The following is a 21297-nucleotide window of genomic DNA, read 5'->3' as shown; positions in this document are numbered from 1 at the left end:
ATCCGCCTGGGCTCCTTTCGGATATTGAAGCGGAACAAGCCGTTACCACTCCGGTTATCCCGGTGACCACAAACCAACCGATACAACCGGTACTGCCGCCACGACTTCAACGCGTACCATCAGCCTGGGGTGAGAGGTATAACCACCCAGAACAAGCAATACAACCGGTGGACCGATACAACCGCCCCAGCTACCACTCCAACTACCGCCAGCCTGGGCTCCTTTCGGTTCCTCCCGTGACTACAAGCCACCCAATACAGCCGTACATCCGACCGGTACAACCACCCTACTTGTGCACAATGAAAGGACCACGACCCATGCATCACTAACTTACCCCCTTGAAGTATAAGTACTCGTCTCCTAGCTTCGAATGAGGGTTAGCAAAGTGCTCATATCTAGTAGAGCTTTGCTCCTTACCACCTACTCCCATGGACATGAAGACCTCCATGTGAGAAGATCCCTAGAGGATTCAAGGCCCCTCCTAAGGAAGATCTATCTTGGATTCAAGACCTCCTTCTCCATGAGACTGGATTCAAGACCCCCTTCTCCATGAGATTGGGATGAACTAGCTACATATTTACCCTCCTTTGTTGGATTTGGATCTTGTATATCTCATATGTAGATTTAGTACATGTGTGATTGGATCTTTTTCATTTATAAGTGTTCTTGTGTTCTCCTCTTTGATTTCCCTTTTCGTCACCTCAAGTGTGAAAGATCATAAACTAGGCTTCCACCCTACATCAGTTAGATTCCGACCTACAATCTTCACTGTAAAGCAACTCACCACTACTCTGGTCGTACTTTTTTGGATTTGAGGTCCTTCTCGCCGAAGCTTTCTTTTGCTGTCTTGATTACTTTATTTCTTTGCCCAATACTTTTCGTCTTACATAAGAGACATCCACAAGGATAGATGATGTGGTATGCTCGTAAACAAAATTTGGACAGCGCGCCAGGTTAGGATACCTACGCGTTAATTAGAAGGTATACGACCCAATCGAATCAAGATCACGAAATCTTGGACAAGAGGAACAGACCATTTAAACTCTTCTGATTGCTGGAGCTACAAATCACTGCATGAATCGCTATTCGCTAAGCACTTACATGCTTAAATTTCAACAATTATACCACGCCTCTTCCTGATTCATTTCCCATGGCACTCTCTAGCAGCCTAACACAATCTCAACATATCAAGACTCCAATCAATCTACGGAGCACCTTCATGTTTATTTTTAGAATTCTGCAGCCAAGCTGTTGTCAATAATGGTATCAAATCTTTAACTCGGAGAGGAGCAAATTCGACGAGTTTCATTGCTTTATCAAACAGCAGATCACATACAACATCAGTATGGATGGTAACTGCAATAACAATAGATCACATTAGCAGATAGTCATAGGATAAACAATATACTTCTATTGACAATAAATTGCTCGTAAGCAAGGTTCCTTCCCATCACAGCATGAAGTGAAAGGACCACTGTGTTTGAGAATGCCGTGCACGCATATGTGAACAAATAAAACTGAACTCACCATGAAAAACATGGACGCAATACACCTCATTGACAACCACTCATTCTGGCCCAATCCACAAATTGCATTCCTCCATAGACATTATTTGCAAAGCGCACGCTGACAGTGAATGCCAAAGAAGCAGCTGGGACACGCTTGCCAAGAGGCGAAGCCTCAACCAAGCGCTCAAGACCATTAATTACCTGATAACGGGTGTTGGACGAGACACCAAGGAACACACCTGAAACAATCAGGAAGATTATATTTACGTAGCTTCATTTGATGCAATTTAGCAGGACACATGTTTTACAGAAATAAATAGATAAAATTATTTGCATCATGCATTTGGCTATGATGTTGATATATCCAACTAGCATGGATTAGATTAGAAAAAGTAATTTACTACCAAAATATTGCTAAGTAATTACATGATGATACGTGCTATCCAGCTCAAGTTGCTGTTACCATAATTACTGTAGCTTTAATTTAATTTTTTGAGCGAAACTACTATGGTTTTCACTAGCAAAAGCATGTTACTAATTGTAAACATAGAAATTGTACCCTCACATCATGTGTTTAAAATAACTTCACATAAACAAGCACATCAAATACTTCCTCCATTCCAAATTAATTGAGGTTCTAGATTTGTACTAAGTCGAACTTCTTTAAGTTTGTAGAAAAATAGTATATCATGTTGATATATTTTCTACAGATTTGGTCAAACTTAAAGAAGTTTAACTTAGGACAAAGCTAGAACTTCAATTGACTTGCAATGGAGGGAGTAATTATGTATAATATTTGTACAATTATTTTAAGAGATGCTCAAATCAAAGACACAATACATAGTAATCAGCTTTGAAGATTCCAAATCACCTATTGACAGTAACAGTACATTCAACCACAAGACCTAGGAAGTGCATAGTATTCATCAAAGTAAAAGATGCATTCAAATTCTTCTCTTTGTTGTCCATTTTTGCCAAAAGTTGCCTTGATCCAACAAATGGTTATAAGTAAATAAACTCTCATGTGTGATCTATTTTCATTATATTATCGATCTTCTATTTAGCAAAATACATCCTTTAAAAAACTTCTGTATTTCAGTATACAGCACCGTAATAGAGGATTATATATACACTAATACTTCCTTTGTTCCAAAATAACTGAAGTTTCTAGGTTTGTCCTAAGTCAAACTTGTTTAAGTGTAAACAAGTTTATATAAAAACATCTAGAACACCAAATAGTCTCATGAGATTCTTTATAAAATATATTTTCGTACTATGAGTATTTGGTGTTATAGATCCTAGCACATTTTTCTATAGAGTTGGTTAAACTTACACCAGCTTGACTAGGACAAACCTAGAACTTCGATTATTTTGGAACAGAGGAAGTAAAACAGGATATCCTATCCCCAAACTGTACAAAATCGTTTATTCTCTGAGATGGTTATGAGAGTGATATTGCCATGTGGAGTGATGTGGCATGTGCCAGGTTACTCAGCAAATAGACAAAATAAAACTAATAATACAGGGGAGAGGCACTTGTCGGTGAGTCTATTCCTCATTACCCCTAGATCAAATTACTGGTTCTTTAGTTCAAATTACTTGTCGGCGTCGAGCAAAACTGGTTCTTTCTCTACCACATTTTCTTTGGTACTGTTTCTGCTGTGATATTCATTGCTATGTTCATCTGTGAATCTGTTAGCATTCTCATCTGTACTGCAATATGTTTGTTTTTGTTTTTCATCTTGCTGTACTGAATGTAATTTGTCTCTATGTTCGTATGTTCTTCATCAATTGTTACTTAGTCATCCTTCTAGCTTTAGTTCTGATGACTATCTCACAGTAGTCTACTCCCTCCGTTCCAAAAATAAGTGTCGTGGCTTTAGTTCGGGTGGAGTATCTTAGTTATCCCTCGTAATCATTTATTTCAGTAGTTTACCTTCAGTAGAACTGTATCTGTTTAAGTTTTTCTGTTGTGCTGTGCTGAGAGATTTGAGTTCTTCGAAAGAAAAATTGAATGTCCCATTCACCCTCCTCTGGTCGACATACTTAGATCCTACAGTAATATTCCTTAAGATAGGGTATCCGATTTTAACCTTCAGGGGGTTAAGGCCATCTCTAGTGTGAGGAAAAAGCGATCCGAAGACGAGAATTGGTTCCATACAATGGAGCGTGCCAATCTTGTTAGAGTTGTATATATTTAGTCGTGTACCACTTTGTATTTTCCCTGCATATTGTACCGCCCATGTACGTGATATATACTGGCCTATGGCCACCTTGAAATACAAGTTGCATATTTCCTAACATGGTATTAGAGGCGCGGGAATTTTTTTCGCATGCACAACTCATGCTCTTGTCTATCCAATCTCGCGTCGCCGCCTTCCTCCTTTTGGTCTGACGCTGCTCGCGCTACCGCACTTCTCTGGCTGGTAGTTGTTGCCTCCCCTGTCCACACATGCCTGCATCTTCCACAACGTGTTGCCGCTATTGTTCTTCTGGGTCAACACCGACCAAGGTTGCTAGGCCCCGCGTGCTCCCTCGTGCAACCGCCTGCCCATCTATTGTTCTTCAGGGTCAACGCCGACCCAGGTTGCTGGCCCCGTGTGCTCCCCCACTACCGCCCGCCCGTCCACGCCTGATCCACTGGTTCCTGCGAGCTCCAGGTCGCCAACCACCCTACGTTTCCTGCCTTGACGATTCGCTCGGCCTACAGGTGAGCAAGTCAACAACCATCTATCCGGGCCGTATCCCGTGTCCCGTGTGGCTGCGCTGCCTGCTATAGCACGGCTCTCTCCAGCCAGCCAGCCCACCGCCCTATCTCTTGTGTGGCTTCCCTACAGCTCTCTGTGGATGCGCTGCCTGCTGTAGCACCAACCGGCCATCGTTCTTGAGACTCTCCCCCGAGCAGCCCACGTCGTGGTGGGATAGAACTTCTCCGAGGTTGATTCCGCTGGGTTGACCACTAGAAAAGAAAAACGGGCAAGATGTTTTCGTCGGATACACATCTCCCTTGCTGCCCGCTGATTTTTGACGGTGTTCCCTACACTGCTCCTGTCTCAAACATGTGTCGTCTCGCAGTGCTTGGTGCTTGTCTGCCTGTGACGTCGTCCCCTTCGACGTCTTTTGCAAATTTTGTTGGTCGTTCTACACCGACTTCTACAGGAGGTCGTCATGGTCGCTCTTCTGCGACTGCTCTCAGTGACCTCCGCGCATGGTGACTGTCGCTCTACACCGACTCCTCCCGCGAATTTTACTGGCAGTGTTGGTTCATACGGCTCCATTGACTACGCTTCGACAGCGCCTTCCCTTGGCGCTTGGTACTTGTCTACATGTGACATCGTCTCCTCCATCAACTTCTGCAGACAATACTTGTCATACAACACCAACTCCTCTAGCAGTTGCCTCTTCTAGCAGCTTCCACAGGTGGTGGTGGTCGCTCCTCTTCACTTGATGCCTAGGTCAACTACTTCAGTTATGTCCTTCACTGATCAGGAGATTGCGTGCCTTCACGATTTGGTGATTGTCTCTGGTTCTCCACTGTCGGGTGCATCTATGTCGCCGTCTTTACTTGAGCCCCATACTGAGCAGGAGATTACGTAACTTTGATACCTGCTACCTGCATCCTATGGTTCTCCAAGGACAGGTTCCACTGGTTCTGCTACCGACACTTCTGGCATTGTGAGGACCACCCTCTATAGAAGCAGGTACGTCCGCTGGATTCTTGATGCTGGAGCATTTTTTCATATGACTCATGATTCATCCACTCCGTCATCTATTCGACCTCTTCACTCTTCAGTTCATGTTCTTACTGCTGATGTACCTCCCTCCCAGTTCATGGCCAAGGCATTCTTAGCACTTCATCTTTTCATGTTCCTGATGTAGCTCATGTTCCTCGACTTACCATGCAGCTTATTTCTGGTGGTCAGACTGTTGACTCTGGTTATAGGGTCATTCTCGACTTCGACTCATGTTCTGTCTGGATGGTCACACCGGTGCTCTCCTTGGTGCTAGCCCCCGGCTCCGTGACTCCCAGGGCCTCTGGAAGCATGACTGGCTTCACCTTCCTCTGTTGCCACCATCGCCAGTCTCTCCGCCTCTGTTGCCTTGTCTACCAGCTCTTTTCAGCAGTGGCATCATCGCCTTGGTCACTTGTGTGGCTCTCGTCTCTCATTCTTAGTTAGGCGTGGTCTTCTTGGATCAGCCCCCGGCCGTGTGCCCTTAGACTGTCAAGGTTGTCGGCTCGGTAAACAGATACAGTTACCTTATCCTCATAGTGATACTGTGTCTCAGCGTCCTTTCGACCTTGTTCACTTCGATATCTAGGGTCAAGCTCTCTTTGCCTCAAAAGGAGATCATCGCTACTAATATTATCTTTATATATGATTTCTCTCAACATAATGGATATAATTTATGTCTTCTCGTAGTGAGGTCTTATCTACTATATAAGCGCTTTGCTACCATGGTTCACACTAAGTTCTCTACGCCTATTCGGGTGTTCCGTGCTGACTCTGCTAGAGAGTATACCTGCAAGATGTTGGAGTTCTTGCTGAGCAGGGCACTCTTGCTCGGTTCTCTTGTCCTGGTGCTCATGCTAAGAATGGCGTGGTTGAGCGCAAGCATGGTCACCTTCTTGAGATGGCTCATGCGTTGATGATTGCCACCTCTCTTCCACCTCACTTTTGGGCCGAGGTTGTATCCACCTATCTCATCAACCTTCAGCCATCCACTGTTATGTTCTGCAGGGTGGCGTTGCTTTCGTGCGTCTTTTTCTTAGTTCTCTTGATTAATCAGCGCTTCCTCTGTTTGGTTGTGTTTGCTATGTTCTTCTTGCCCCTCGTGAACACACCACACCAAACTGACCCTCGATTTGTCAAGTGGTCTTCTTACGGTACAGTGATGAGCATAAGGGCTATCGTTGTTCGGATCCTGTCAGTCGTCGGATGCGTATTTGTCGGGATGTAACTTCTGATGGGTCTCATCCCTTCTACCCGCGTCCATCTTCATCAGCCTTTCTAGTGTAGGATATCTCTTTTCTCACTTTTCCCGACACTCCTACCACTCTTGTTGAGCCCTTTGTCCATCCGCCCTACTGCTCCTACTTCTCCGACTATTGCAGATCCGACACCATCTCCTATGGTTTCCTCACCTCACTTATCACAAGATCCTATACCTTCATCACGAGTAGCTTCCCCATCTCCATCACCTGAGTTTATCCCGGTGATTCCTCCTTTTCTTCCATCTTTTCCTCACTCTTATACTCGTAGTCCACGTATTGTGGATGCGTCTACTGATGCGCCCTCTACTTCTGATGTGTCATCTTCCTTGTCTTAGCTTACTTATGGCTTGCATCCTCATCTGATTCGGTCTGTTGATCGCCTTGGTTTTCCAAACACTGGCGTTGCTGTTCTTGAGCCGACTTCTTATCATGATGTTTGTTGTTCATCCCGAACGGCAACTTGTGATGGCAGGAGAGCTTGTTGCTCTTGAGCGCACCAACACGTGGGATCTTGTTTCTCTTCCTCCATGTGCCAACACTTTTAAGTGGGTCTACAAGGTTAAGACTCACTCATATGGTTCTCTTGAGCACTACAAAAGCTCATCTTGTGGCTCGAGCTTTCAGCAGAAGCATGGTTGTGATTACAATGAGACTTTTGCTCATGTGGCCATGTGATCACTATTAGCACACTTCTTGTTGTGGCCTGTGTTCACCACTAGTCTGTCTCAGCTTGATGTTAAGAATGCCTTTCTTATGTGGCCATTTGACCACTATAAGCACACTTCTTGTCATGGCCTCTGTTTGCCACTAGTCTGTCTCAGCTTGATGTTAAGAATGCCTTTCTTAGTAGTGAGTTGTGTGAGGAGGTTTACATGCAGCCACCACTTTGGTAGTTTGTTCCTAACGACATGGTCTGTCATCTTCGTCGCTCTCTCTACGGCCTTAAGCAAGCACCTCGCACCTGGTTTCAGCGTTTTGCCTCTATGGTGACTACCGCTGGTTTCTCAGCAAGTGCTCATGTTCCCGCGTTGTTTATCCGCCTTTCTACTCATGGTCGGACTCTTCTTTATATGCTGATGACATGATCATCACTGGCGACGATCCTGAGTACATTGCCTTTGTGAAGGCACGTCTTCTAAAAAGCACGGACACGGGGACGGAAAGACGGGGATACGCATACGGGGACACGGGATACGACATTTTTCAAAAACAGCCATTCGGGGATACGGTGGGGTATATAAATATGTAGAAAAAATACTAGCATGTAATAAAGATTTAATGATAATTTTTAGATCAGAGATTTTGTACTGGATATATGTTTTTTGTAAAGGAGTTTCTGGATATATGTTTGCCTCATTTCTATTGATAAAAGACTTTGGGGCAGCCCATTGTCCATACGAACAATACATCAGGCCCATGTAGCTCTCCACTCAGAGCCCATATAAGGTCCAGTTCCTGAAACCCTAGACTAGTCAGCTCCTCTAGCCGGTCTCTTCTCGTTTCCTCCAGCCGCCTGAGAGCTGCAGAGCAGCAGAGAGCAGAAGAAATGACTGCGCTGCCACTTATATCTTCTTCCTCTCTGCTGGCTGCAGTCCCTATCTTTCTCCGCCTCCTTGTCCTCGAACGCCTTGCCATCTTCCTCTCTGCTTGATGGATGTTCTTCGTCGGGGGAACAGCTGGGCTTGGGGGAAGCAGCGGCAGTGGCGGCGAGCCGGCGACCAGAGAAGCGAGTTCAGGCAGCTGCAGTCTCGAGCCTAGGCTGCAGCGGCGAGGCTGGCTCCCGAGTCCCCACCGTGTCCACACCGTATCTGCCGTATCTGGACTCCTTTCCCCTTTTTTAAGTTCGGAAAAGATGGGATACTGCAGGATACGTGTATCCCGGCATATCCGCGCGTGTCCCCGTATCCCCCCGTACTAGGACGGCAATTCGGCAGTTTCTGCCGTATCCATGCTTTGTAGCACGTCTTCGTGGGCAGTTTCTTATGTCTGATTTAGGCCCTCTTCGCTACTTTCTTGGGATTGAGGCCTCTTCGACATCTGATGGCTTTTTTATTTCCAAAGAGAAGTATATCCAGGATCTTCTTGTTTGTGTTGTTCTTACTGATGTTCACCTCCATGCTACTGACGATGACCCCTTGTCTGATCTAACGCGTTATCATGATTTGTTGGGAGTCTTGTCTATCTAGTTGTCACTTGTCCGGATATCTATCATGTACATATTTCGAGTTAGTTTGTCTCTCCTTCCACTTCGGTTCACTATAGTCACCTTCTTCGTGTTCTCCGATATCTTCGTGGCACAATCTCTCACCGTCTGTTTTTTCCTCGTTCCAGTCCATTACAGCTTCAAGCCTATTCAGATGCTACGTGGGACAGTGATCCCTCGGATCACCATTCACTTTCTGTTTACTGTATTTTTCTTGGTGGCTCTCTCATTACGTGGAAGATGAAGAAACAAACTGCAGTGTCTCGTTCGAGTGCAGAGGCTGAATTATGAGCTATGGCTCTTTTGACTGGAAAGGTGACTTGGTTATGGTGGTTACTTCAGGAGTTTGGTGTTTGTGTCACTACACCTACTATGCTATTGTGTACATGTGTTATAAGTATTGCACACGACCCTGTGAAGCATGAGCTCACCAAACATATTGGTGTTGATGCTTCTTTTGTGCGTGCTAGTGTGCACGATCATGTTATTGCTCTTCACTGCGTCTTCCGAGTTACAGTTGGCGGATTTCTTTACGAAGGCCCAGATTAGAGCACAACACGGCTTCTATCTCTCCGAACTCAGTATTGTTGATCCACCATGAGTTTAAGAGGGGGTGGTCTTAGCGTCGTATATATTTATCCGTGTACCACTTTTTATTTTCCCCGTTCTATAAGGGGTTTTCTGCATATTGTACCACACATGTACATGTATATATACTGGTCTATGGCCACCTGAAAATACAAGTTCATACTCCCTTCGTCCCAAAATAAGTGTCTTAAGCTTAGTACAATTTTATACTAAAGCTAGTACAAAGTTAAGACACTTATTTTGGGACGGAGGGAGTATTTCCTAACAGACCCAATGTGTTAGAAGTACAAAGCGAACCAAGAAGTTGGTTCGGTTCTTATCTATTTAAATAATGTTTGTGTGACAAGGTACAAAAACCTGACCAGAGGATCACGATGGCCATGCAAAACAGTTCGCACTAGCAGGAAACAGAAAATTGTTTATTTTTGTTGTAGGTCCCATCGTTGGTTGAATAGCACATCTATACATTGGAGAGAAAACTCAACCATTGGTAAATCAGCCTTTTCTCCTCAAACCGGCGCTACATGAGACATGGCCTAAATAGTCAAGTGGTCAAACCTCACGGAGTATGTGAACTTTATTTCAATATTCAATGTATAATCTGGCTAAGGTAAAACATCACTTACCCCACAAAGCAGAAGTTTTTAGAAGAGGTGGAACAGGTACGTCATTCTCTGACTTCTTCACACTCCTGCATTACAAATTTGAAGGAAATAGTAAGTTCTGAGATGCATAAACAAAAACGTGGATGTATTATGCTGATGTTCTCAGGAAAGTACTCTTATCAGATAATACACTAATACAAATAAAAACAGATTGTGTTTTGTTGTACGTAAATTATAATTATATCATGCACAGAAATACATTCAAAATCAGGACTAAGATGGAGCAAACAGCGTTTGGAAAATATCTGCTTAACATAGATTGTGGAGTATAATGGCAACATATTTTATAACCAGTATTGTAACATCATGCTTGTTTCATCTAAGAACTTCATCTCAACTAGTAACTGCATAGATTAGCAATCTCTGCGAAAAATTAGTCACTCACTTAGGCACGCCCGGGCGTGCTGATTAGAGGCAAAATGCCTCGCTTTGGCCCTGAGGGAGGTGGGTTAGGCAGCCAGCGAGGTACTCTGGTGGCAAGAACGGCTGGAGAGGAGAAGTGGAGCAGGGAAGGAGGGGGGAAGGAGAAGCGGAGCAGGGAAGGGAGCAAGGGAGAGAAAGAGATAGAGGAGAGCAGATGGACAGTTTGGATTAGGACATATAGACGTTTTAGACTAGGTTGGCAAGCTAGGGTTCCATAATGGGCCTTATTGAGCTAGTTAAGTTGCAAGAAGGAGAGGAGAAGTGACGTGAAGCATCCCATGGACATCACCATGGAGGCATGGATCCCCCATCAAATCCAAGTAGACCAATTACAAGAGAACGTGCATGAGCTATACAAACCAAGGTTACCTCACTCCTCTTCGAGCTCCATATTCACTCATGTGAGACATGGCTACTACCTCAATCTGAGACCCTTTGCATACTCGGGCAGAAGGGTACCTAGTGCGAAGGAACAAGGAAGGCCAAACCACAGAAGAGGAACAAGAAGAACAAGTAGAGAAGAAGAGGCTCCTCCCGCCAGGAGGCTAGACAATCTGGCCACATTAAGGCTGGACAGTCCAGGGCCAACCGAGTGCACCCGGACAACCCGGCACCTGTCTGATTCAAACCGAGCGCAACAAGACATCTGGCCGGACAGTCCGGCACCTTTCCATTCCCTAGAGACCTACTTCACCCTCTACGTGTTATAGTTACTCCTTGCATCTCCCGTGATAATTGTCCCACATATTTGGTCGAGGCTCAAAGAGAAGTGGTGAAAAGGAAGAAAAAGTACACAAAAGGAGAAAGAAAAGGGTACAAAGAACTTATAAGCAAAAGAGTTGGAGCAGCAAATACTTGTGCAAAGGATGTATCAGATAGGAACATGTTACGCTTGTCATCGAAGGTTGGTGCCAAGTTTCCCGTATATGGCCCAAACATGCAATCAAGCTTTTTTTTTACGGGAAGGCCTACATGGCTAGCTTTATTTATCAATGACTGGTACATCGTCCACAAGAAGATTTACAATAAAATTCGGTGGTGCATCAACCCACACAGACGGATTGTTTACACTCCCCCACCTAGCTAGCTCATGAGCAACTGCATTTGACTCACGATTACAATGCTCTATGGAAACCTTCCCAAAATCTTGCAAGAGGGTCATGCACTCCTCCAGAATAGGTGCCACTACCATGCCTTGGCCTTCATTATCCTTTATGGCATCTGTAACAATAATATTGTCCATCCTTACTAACACATTGTTGCATCCCAAATTCTGGAGGAACTTGAGGCCTTCTCTCAGTGCAGCCGCCTCTGCGCAAACCACATCAGCTACATGAGTTAGTTTTGCCGTGGCTGCTCCAATGAAGTTACCGCGGTTGTCTCGCACTATGGCTCCACATCCTCCTGATTGTTCGCCCACATATGACGCATCCACATTCAGGACCTATTGATTTGCAAGAACCACCGGCCACTTATTCAGTCTACGGGAGCTCTTCGTTTTCCCAGCAGCACGGACGAAGTTCAGAGTTACAGCTGTTGGAAAACTCGTAATCCTGTCGCACCTCTTGTCACGTAGTTTTTGCTTTCTGCAAATAAACCTGACCATGCAGCGTGAGCGTGTTCACGTCCTGGTCAGAGTAGTAGCTAGGTAGGCTTGCACGTTGCTACATCTAGCTCGTGGGATGGCACGAGCAACGGCTGTAACGGCGGAGCCTTGTGCGTGGTCAAGGGACGTGGGATGGCACGTCCGCATAGCTTGGTCATGGCGCAAGATTAGGATCAATCTGTTAGTCTGTTGAGCTGTTAATAAAAGGAGAAAACCAGAAAAGCTGCATAAGTTGCACGCAGCGCAAAACTCTCTTTCTCTCTCGTGTGTGTGTGTGAGTTCATCGTCTGAATTCTTCCCTGGTTCAGCTACAACAAGTGGTATCAGCGCGCCCGCACGCAGAGCCGCGGGCGGAGCCCCGTGCGGCATGGAGGACGCGCTGTGGTCGTTCGGGAGAGCACCAGGGAGGTCGGCGGCGGCGACGTCGTCTGGCCCATGCTGACGCGGACCAACTATGCCCAGTGGTCCGTGGTCATGATGGTGAACCTGCAGGCGAAGATGCTCTGGGACGCGGTCGCGACGGGGGATGCCCCGGTCCGCGAGGATCGCAGTGCGTTGGCGGCGATACTGCGCTCCACGCCGGAGGAGATGCACGCGTCGCTCGCCACCAAGGAGACGGCAAAGATGGCGTGGGACACCATCAAGATTCAGCGCGTCGGCGTTGAGCGCGTCCGCGAGGCGAACGCGCAGAAGCTCCGCAAGGAGTTTGAGGCCATGTCGTTCCGGGATGGCGAGACGGTGGACAAGTTCTCCATGCGCATCTCAGGGCTCGCCGGTTCTCTCCGCTCGCTCGGGGACACACTTGAAGAGGTAAAAGTCGTTCGCAAGTTCCTGCGTGTTGTTCCTGCCAAGTACTCTCAGGTGGCCATCACCATCGAGACCATGCTCGACGTCACGACCATGTCGGTGGATGAGCTCACCGGCCGGCTGCGCGTCGTCGAGGATCGCCTGGAGGAGGACAACAACGACGGCGGCTCGGGTGGCCGTCTACTTCTCACTGAAGAGGAGTGGTACGCCCGTCTGAAGGACAAGGAGCAGGGCGGCAGCTCCTCCGGTGGGAACGGCGGACGTGGCCGTGGCCGTGGCGGTGGGCGCAACAACAGCGGGCGAGACAAGGCGCCGAAGCGCAATGGCAAGTGCCACAACTGCGGCGTGTGGGGGCACTTCGCCCGCGAGTGTTACAAGCCGCGCCAGGAGCGGCGTGAAGGCGGCAAGGAGGCCCACCTCGCCCAAGGAGAAGACGACCAGCCGGCAATCCTGCTGGCTCAGGTGTGCGACGAGGTCGTGCATGACGCGGCGCCGGAGGAGAACGGCGGGCGCGATGACGCCCCAACAGGCGTGGCATTGGCGCCGAGCGGCAGCCGCGGCAACAGTCCGGGCGCGACTGAGGTGGTGAACCTCAACGAGGAGCGCGTCGTGCCGGTGGACGCGGGCGCCGGGGTGTGGTACTTCGACACCGGCGCGAGCAACCACATGACCGGCGACAAGGAGCTGTTCGCCACGCTCGACGAATCGATCAAGGGCACGGTCAAGTTCGGGGACGGATCGCTCGTCAGCATCTGTGGGCGCGGCACGATCGTCTTCGAGTGCCGCCAGAAGGGTCACCGCGCGCTCACGGACGTATACCTGATCCCGAGGCTGCGCAGCAACATCATAAGCCTCGGCCAGTTGGACGAGCTCGGCTGCAAGACGGTGGTCGAGGGCGGCGTGTTGGAGCTGTTCGACCGCGACCGTGCGCTGCTCGCGCGGGTGGCGCGCTCCAAAAACAGGCTGTACACCATCAGGCTGAAGATGGCGGCGCCCGTGTGCCTCCTGTCCGTCATGCAGGACGAGGCCTGGCTGTGGCATGGACGCTACGGTCACCTGAACTTCCGCTCTCTCCGCGCTCTCGCTGAGAAGGGCATGGCGGAGGGCGTGCCGTCGATCGAGCGCGTCGAAGAATTCTGCGACGGGTGCGCTCTTGGGAAGCAGCACCGTGTCCCGTTCCCGCAGGCGTCCAAGTATCGCGCCGAGCGTGGGCTCGAACTGGTCCACAACGACTTGTGCGGGCCGATCAAGCCAGCCACGGCGGGCGGCAACAGGTACTTCTTGTTAATGGTTGATGATCATAGCCGTTTCATGTGGATCGAGGTGATCAAGTCCAAGGATGAGGCGTTCAAGCGCTTCAAGCGGGTCAAGGCGCTCGCGGAGGCGACGCCGGGCAGGAAGCTCCTGGCGTTTCACTCCGATCGCGGTGGCGAGTTCAACTCCGCCGTGTTCCGGGAGTACTGCGACGAGCACGGCATCAAACACTGCACCACCGCCCCTTACACACCACAGCAAAACGGCGTCGTCGAGCGCCGCAATCAGACGGTGGTGGAGATGGCGCGCTGTCTTCTGAAGAGCATGGGCGTGTCGGCGATCTTCTGGGGCGAGGCCGTGCGCACCGCGGTCTATCTGCTGAACCGCGCGCCCACACACAGCCTGGATGGACGAACTCCGTACGAGCCGTGGCACAACCGGAAGCCCAAGGTACATCATCTTCGTGTATTTGGATGCGTAGCACATGTGAAGCGCCTCGGCTCCGGCATCGACAAGTTGGCCGATCGCTCGACGCCCATGGTCTTCATCGGCTACGAGGACGGCGCCAAGGCCTATCGGGTGTACGACCCGGCGACGAAGCAGCTGCGCGTCACGCGCGACGTGGTGTTCGAGGAGCACCGGAGATGGGACTGGAGCGGCGGCGCTGACGCGACGCCTACGTCGTGCGCCACATTTGAGGTGGTGTACCGTGACCTGCCGACCGGCGGCACCACGATCTGGGCGCAACACCGCAGCTCGGCACGCCCGAAGGGCCGGGCCTGGACAGCTCACCGCAGGCAACGCCGGACATGCCGGCCCCGCGCGCCCACAACTGGGCGACGCCACCGTCGTGTGACACAGGACGGCATGACGCGGCGACCGGCGCTGCGCTGCGGTACAGGCGCATGGCCAGCATCGAGCAAGAGCTCGACGACGCCTGGGAGGAGGAGCAGGTGGAGGTGAACCACCTCTGCTTGCTAGCCGCGGAGGAACCAGGCGGCGTTGAGGAGGCAAGAAGGGATCCCAGCTGGAGGCGCGCGATGGAGGATGAACTGGACGCGATCAGGAGCAATGGCACCTGGGAGCTCGCCGCGCTCCCGCCTGGTCACGTCGCCATTGGCCTCAAGTGGGTGTTTAAGGTCAAAAAGGATCCAGCTGGCAACATTATGAAGCATAAGGCGAGGCTTGTCGCGAAAGGATATGTGCAGCGGCAGGGGGTGGACTTCGACGAGGTCTTCGCTCCAGTGGCGCGCATGGAGACCGTGCGCGTCCTGCTCGCGCTCGCCGCGCACTCCGGGTGGCAAGTCCACCACATGGACGTCAAGTCCGCGTTTTTGAATGGCGAGCTGGTCGAAGAAGTGTACGTGCACTAGCCCCCCGGCTTCATCGACTCCGACAACGAGAACAGGGTGCTCAGGTTGCGCAAGGCGCTCTACGGGCTGCGCCAGGCTCCGCGCGCCTGGAACGCCAAGCTCGACGGCGAGCTCACCAACCTGGGCTTCGAACGAAGCCCCCTGGAGCACGCCGTGTACCGAAGGACAACTGAAGCGGGCGTCTTGCTTGTCGGCGTGTACGTCGACGATCTGGTGATCACCGGCACTGACGAGGAGATCGAGAACTTCAAGGAGCAGATGCACCAGCTGTTCGACATGAGCGACCTTGGTCTCCTGAGTTATTACTTGGGGATCGAGGTTAAACAGCGTGAGGGCATGATCACGTTGTGTCAAAGCACCTATGCAGAGAAGGTGCTGGAGCAGGCAGGTATGAAAGACTGCAACCCGAGCCACACGCCCATGGAGCACCGGCTGCAGCTGATCAAGGGCGACACCGGCGGCGGCATCGACGTCACCAAGTACCAGAGTGTTGTTGGGAGCCTATGCTACCTCTGCAACACTAGGCCGAACATCACACACGCCGTCGGCATCGTCAGCCGGCACATGGAGGCGCCGGGCGCGCCGCACTGGGCGGCGGTGAAGCAGATCCTCCGCTACGTCCGAGGGACCTCTGGCTATGGATGCTGCTACAGAAGGACCATGGAGGAAGCCGAGCTGGTGGGGTACAGCGACAGTGACCTCGCCGGCGACGTCAACGATCGCATGAGTACAACTGGGGTGGTGTTCTTCCTCAATGGCAGCCCGATCACATGGACATCATAGAAGCAGAAAGTTGTCGCCCTCTCCTCTTGTGAAGCAGAGTACATGGCGGCGGCGTGCCAGGGCATCTGGCTGAGCCGTCTCTACGGCGAGCTTGCCGGGCATGACCCCATGATGGTGAAGCTGTTCATCGACAACAAGTCAGCGATCGCGCTGAGCAAGAACCCGGTGCATCACGATCGGAGTAAGCACATTGACATACGTTTCATTTCATTCGTGAATGCATCGAGGATGGAAAGGTGCAGGTCGAGCATGTTGGGACTGAAAGACAACTTGCTGATCTGCTCACCAAGGCACTAGGGCGCGTCAGATTCAGCTTGCTGCGTCAGTGGCTTGGTGTCGTCGAAGTGAAGGGATCTTAGGCAACAGGATTAGGTGATGATTTGTTGGAAAACTTGTAATCCTGTCGCACCTCTTGTCACGTAGTTTTTGCTTTCTGCAAATAAACCTGACCATGCAGCGTGAGCGTGTTCACGTCCTGGTCAGAGTAGTAGCTAGGTAGGCTTGCACGTTGCTACATCTAGCTCGTGGGATGGCACGAGCAACGGCTGTAACGGCGGAGCCTTGTGCGTGGTCAAGGGACGTGGGATGGCACGTCCGCATAGCTTGGTCATGGCGCAAGATTAGGATTGTCTAATGCCCCTAGCACCTCATGCACTTGATGAAATTATGTGCTTAGGCATCTCATTAGCAAATTTTTTGTTGGTTACTTTGATGATCATCCCATTCATGTTTCCGAAGTACTTGAAGTGCTAAGAAATGAGAAACTTCTGCCAATCTTGAAAAGTGCACATTTTGCACCACTCACTCACTTTTCTTGAGCTTCATTGTTTCTTCTCATGGCATTGAAGTAGATTAATCTAAGAACGACGAGATTCAAAATTGGCCACAACCCACGAATTTGATGCAAGTCTGTAGTTTTCTTGGGTTAACCAAATTTGATCGACGTTTTGTCAAGGATTTTAGCACTATTGCTTCACCATTGGATGCTCTTTCCAAAGACGGTACGTGTTTTACTTGGGGTCCTTCGTAAAACAAAGCTTTTCTTAAACTTAAGCATCGCTTGGCTCATACCTCATTGCTTGTTTTGCCGGATTTTGCAAAAACATTTGAGATTTGAGTGTGACGCTAGTGGTACCAACATAGGAGGCATGCTTATGCAAGAGCGTAGACCAGTAGCTTATTTTAAAGAAAAACTAGCCAGCGCGCCATTAAACTATCCCATTTATGACAAGGTACTGTATGCTTTGGTTCGTGTCTTGCAAATTTATCCATTCCGATCACGGATCGCTCAAGTACTTTAGAGCCAAGCCAAACTAAACCGTGGACATGCTAAATGGAGTGATACACTGAGCCTTTTCCCTATGTCATCATGTGCATGAATGGCAAAGAAAATGTAGTAGCGGATGCTCTTTCCCGCAAAATCATGTTGTTACAAAAATTTGAGATTAATGTCACGTGATTTAACCACATCAAAGATTTGTATGCCATTGACCCTTTCTTTGCTAAGCCTTTTGCTCATGCCAAGAAGGCACTCGTTGGATATCTTATGCACGTTAACAAACTTTGTGTTCCCTAAAGTTTTTTGCATTTGCTCCTTTTGCATGAATCGCATGGTGGTGGACTCATGGGACATTTCGAACGCGAAAGACTTATGCTATGCTCGCCAACAAGTTCTTTTGGCCAAGAATGTCTCGAGGCGTTGGGGAATTTATCCGTCGGCGCATCACATGTCGCAAAGCTAACTCTAAAACTCTTTCCCATGGTATTTATACACCTTCGCCCATTCCACATGCACCTTGGGAAGACATTGAGTGAATTGCAAAAAACCACCACATTGACGCATAGGTTTGCAGAAAACACTAGTTTACGAATTTGGGCCAGAAAGCACTGACTTTTGGCCTAATCTTTTGCAGAAAACACTGATCGGTCTCTTTGAGCATTTAAACCAAGATTATGACATGTGGGTCCTGCAAAATCTGATGTGGCATAATTGTTGGTCCCTGGTATTTTTGCATAGGCACCCTTGGGGGGGAATCCAAAACTCAATCAGCTCCTCGGTCAAGCGTGCGGCTGCTGCTTGCTTGCGCTCCACCGCACGGCTGCTGCTTGTTCCGCTGCAGCTGCTTGCACGCCCACTGCTGCTTGCTCCGCCTCCGTTGTTGCTGCTCCGCTACTGCTGCTTGCGCACCGCCGCGATGCTGCTGCTTGCTCCGATGCTGCCGCTTGCGCGCCGCCGCGTCACTGCTGCTGCTTCCGCGCCGCCACGCCGTTGTTGCTTGCTCCGCTGCTGCTGCTGCTCCCGCGCCGCCGCGCTGCTGCTGCTGCTTCCGCGCCGTTGTTGCTTGCGCGCGGCTGCTTACTCGAGTGCTCCGCGTCGCCGCGCCGTTGCTCGCGTCCGTGCTGCGCGCCGCCGCCGCTGCTTGCTCTGGTGCAGGTCGTGGATCCCGACGACCACGGCACCGAGCACTTGCGGCAGAGGCTGGACCTCGCCGGCGTCTAGGGCGCACCTCCTCTTCTCTCCAGATCGGGGTGGGGAGGAAGAGTTGTTTTTGGGAGGGAGGTTTTTTTGGGAAAAGGACCAGTCATTAAATGTGGGACCCACATGTCATAATTGTCATTAAAATGGTCTAAGTCATCAATCAGTGTTTTTTGCAAAAGATAAAGTCAAGAATCAGTGGTTTCTGGCCCAAATTCGTAAACTAGTGTTTTCTGCAAACCTATGCGCTAATGTGGTGGTTTTTTGCAATTCACTCGAAGACATTAGAATGGACTTTGTGTTTGGGTTACCTAGTAGAACTAAAAAGGGGAAGTATTCTACCTTTGTGGTTGTTGATCACTTTTTTAAATGGCGCATTTCATTCCTTGCAACGAGAGAGACGATGCTTCACATGTTGCAACATTGTTTTTTAGGGAAATCTTGTGCCTAAAGGAGTACCCAAGTTCGTCGTCTCCGACCGCGACATCAAGGTCATAAGCTATTTTGGAAGACATTGTGCGCCAAGCTCGGCGTCAAATTGCTCTTCTCATCGGCATACGTCCACAGACGAAGGTGGTCAATCGCACATTGTCTACCCTCCTTTACGTGCTCATCAAGAGGAATCTTCGAGAGTTGAAGGATTGCTTGCCGATAGCCGAGTTTGCCAACAACCGCGCTCAAACTCGAAGACACTTGAGTCCCGATCGAAGTCGTCTATGGCTTCAACCCTCTTTCGCCATTAGATATTCTTTCGCTACATCTCCAAAGAGCGAACAAACATGGACGCAAGTACAAGTGCCAAGTTCATGAAGAGGATGCACGAGAAAACAAGGCTCACCATTGAGCCCAATTTCAACGACGCGCCGACAACGGTCTTCCAACCCTGGCAACCATGTGTGTGTGCATCTTCGCAAGGATCGTTTCGTAGAAGAGCGCAAGCCCAGCTACTTCCCCGAGCCGATGGTCCATTCAAGGTCATCCAAAGGAACAATGACAACGCCTATAAGGTCGACATACCTATGGACATGTCCTCGGTGAGCAATACCTTCAACTTCACCAACCTTGCCCCCTTTCATGGTGATGAGGACCTTTATACGAGGACAGATCTTCCGCGGTGGGAGGGAGGGGAATGGTGCGGAGCATCCCTTGGACATCACCATGGATGCCCTGTCAAGTCCAAGTAGACCAATGACAAGAGCACATGCACGAGCCATACAAACCGAGGTGACCTCACTCTGCTTCAAGCTCCCTATCCATACTAACTCAATCTAAGAAATGGCTACTACCTCAATCCGAGACCCATTGCATACTTAGGTACAAGGGCACTGCTAAGGAACAACAAGGCGGGCCAAAGCACGGACGAGGAGCAACAGAGAAGAGGCTGCTCCAGCCAGACGGTCCAGCAAGATTCAGGCCGGATAATCCATGGCCAAAGGAGCGCAACTAGATAGCAGCCAGACAGTCCGCTACCTTTCTGGGTAAAACCGAACCCACCGGGACACTTGGCTGGACAATCTGGCACCTGCGTGAACTCTAGAGACCTGATTCTTTGCCAGCCACCGACCGACCGGACTGCCGGGGTGCGCCAGCGGTCAAACGCACGCACCCGCCCGAACCCGAGTTAGCGCCCAGGGTTGAACTATCCAGGCTAAATGGAGTCAGTTTGATTGACCAGCTGCTTGCGCGCTATCAAAGGAACACCGACCATGTATATCTCTCTCTCCCACCCACCCCTTCGTCCCTATACTATATATATTGTACTCCTCGGATCTAGGGTTAGCAAAATATAGACCATCAACTTGAGATCTTTGCGCAATCTACCTTCCTCGAGGTGGTCAAGGCCTCCATCTTGGAGAAGAATCCTTTAGGATTACAAGGCCTCCCACGTGAAGAATCCCTCCTAATTTCAAACCCTCCTCCCTCGGATTGGGGAAGAACCATCTTTCAAGACCTCTATCCCTCTTTGGGGTCTGGGGATGAACCATCTTATGTTTCCTTATTGCCTTAGCTTGCTTATTGGATCTAAATTGGACCTCATGTATTGCCTTGTGTGTGTTTCCTCTTGTGATTTTCTTTTGTTTCCCCTTTGCTTTTCGTGTTCATTTATGAATCGACCTTCAATCGTGGAGATCGAGCCACCCCTACGGTTTGCCCTGTATCAAGAAGCATAATGCCAGTTATGCCCAGACCTCGAATTGCCGCCCCCGCTCTTAGACCCTTCGGTGTGACCTCCGAGTCTCACCACTCATCTTTTGTGCGCCTCCTCTGCTCCTACACTGTGACCTCTCACCCTTCAACACTTCTTTCTTGGCTCTTTCGTACAGCTGTATGGGAAGCCCAGGTGCCGCTTCAGCGAACTATTTACTAGGCAGAGGCAAAACGCCCACCTAATGCCTTGATATTATCGGGTCCTTGGGCAACTCATCAATGAAATTACAGCACAAATTGTTTCATAGGAATATTTCTTATGACTTGAACCTCTTGGAAAGATTCCTATGTTTTTCTAAAATGTAAAGAATCAAACACCCATTGGTGCAAATTATATAAGATTCAAAAAGGCATGACATCATTGTCCAATGATTTTCATGTTCGCGTGGCTTTTAAATCATGCAAAACAA

The 21297-nt window shown here is 49.4% G+C and overlaps 1 protein-coding gene across 1 annotated transcript in view; it reads right to left on the bottom strand.

Annotated features, from left to right (window-relative positions):
* Positions 1-1015: 1015 nt before the first annotated feature.
* The window catches only part of LOC123052743 (protein RETICULATA, chloroplastic), a gene marked incomplete at its 5' end in the record, with an annotated part of 24341 nt that continues 4059 nt past the window's right edge, over positions 1016-21297 (bottom strand). The window contains 3 exon segments of the mRNA XM_044476072.1: positions 1016-1356; positions 1528-1747; positions 9919-9983. Of these exon segments, the coding sequence (XP_044332007.1) occupies positions 1554-1747; positions 9919-9983 (259 nt within the window). The 3' untranslated portion in view covers positions 1016-1356; positions 1528-1553.

This window comes from Triticum aestivum, chromosome 2D (genome assembly GCF_018294505.1).
Source record: "Triticum aestivum cultivar Chinese Spring chromosome 2D, IWGSC CS RefSeq v2.1, whole genome shotgun sequence".
Lineage (NCBI taxonomy): Eukaryota > Viridiplantae > Streptophyta > Magnoliopsida > Poales > Poaceae > Triticum > Triticum aestivum.
The sequence above is the reverse complement of the archived record's forward strand: the minus strand, read 5'-3'. Positions and strand labels throughout refer to the sequence as shown.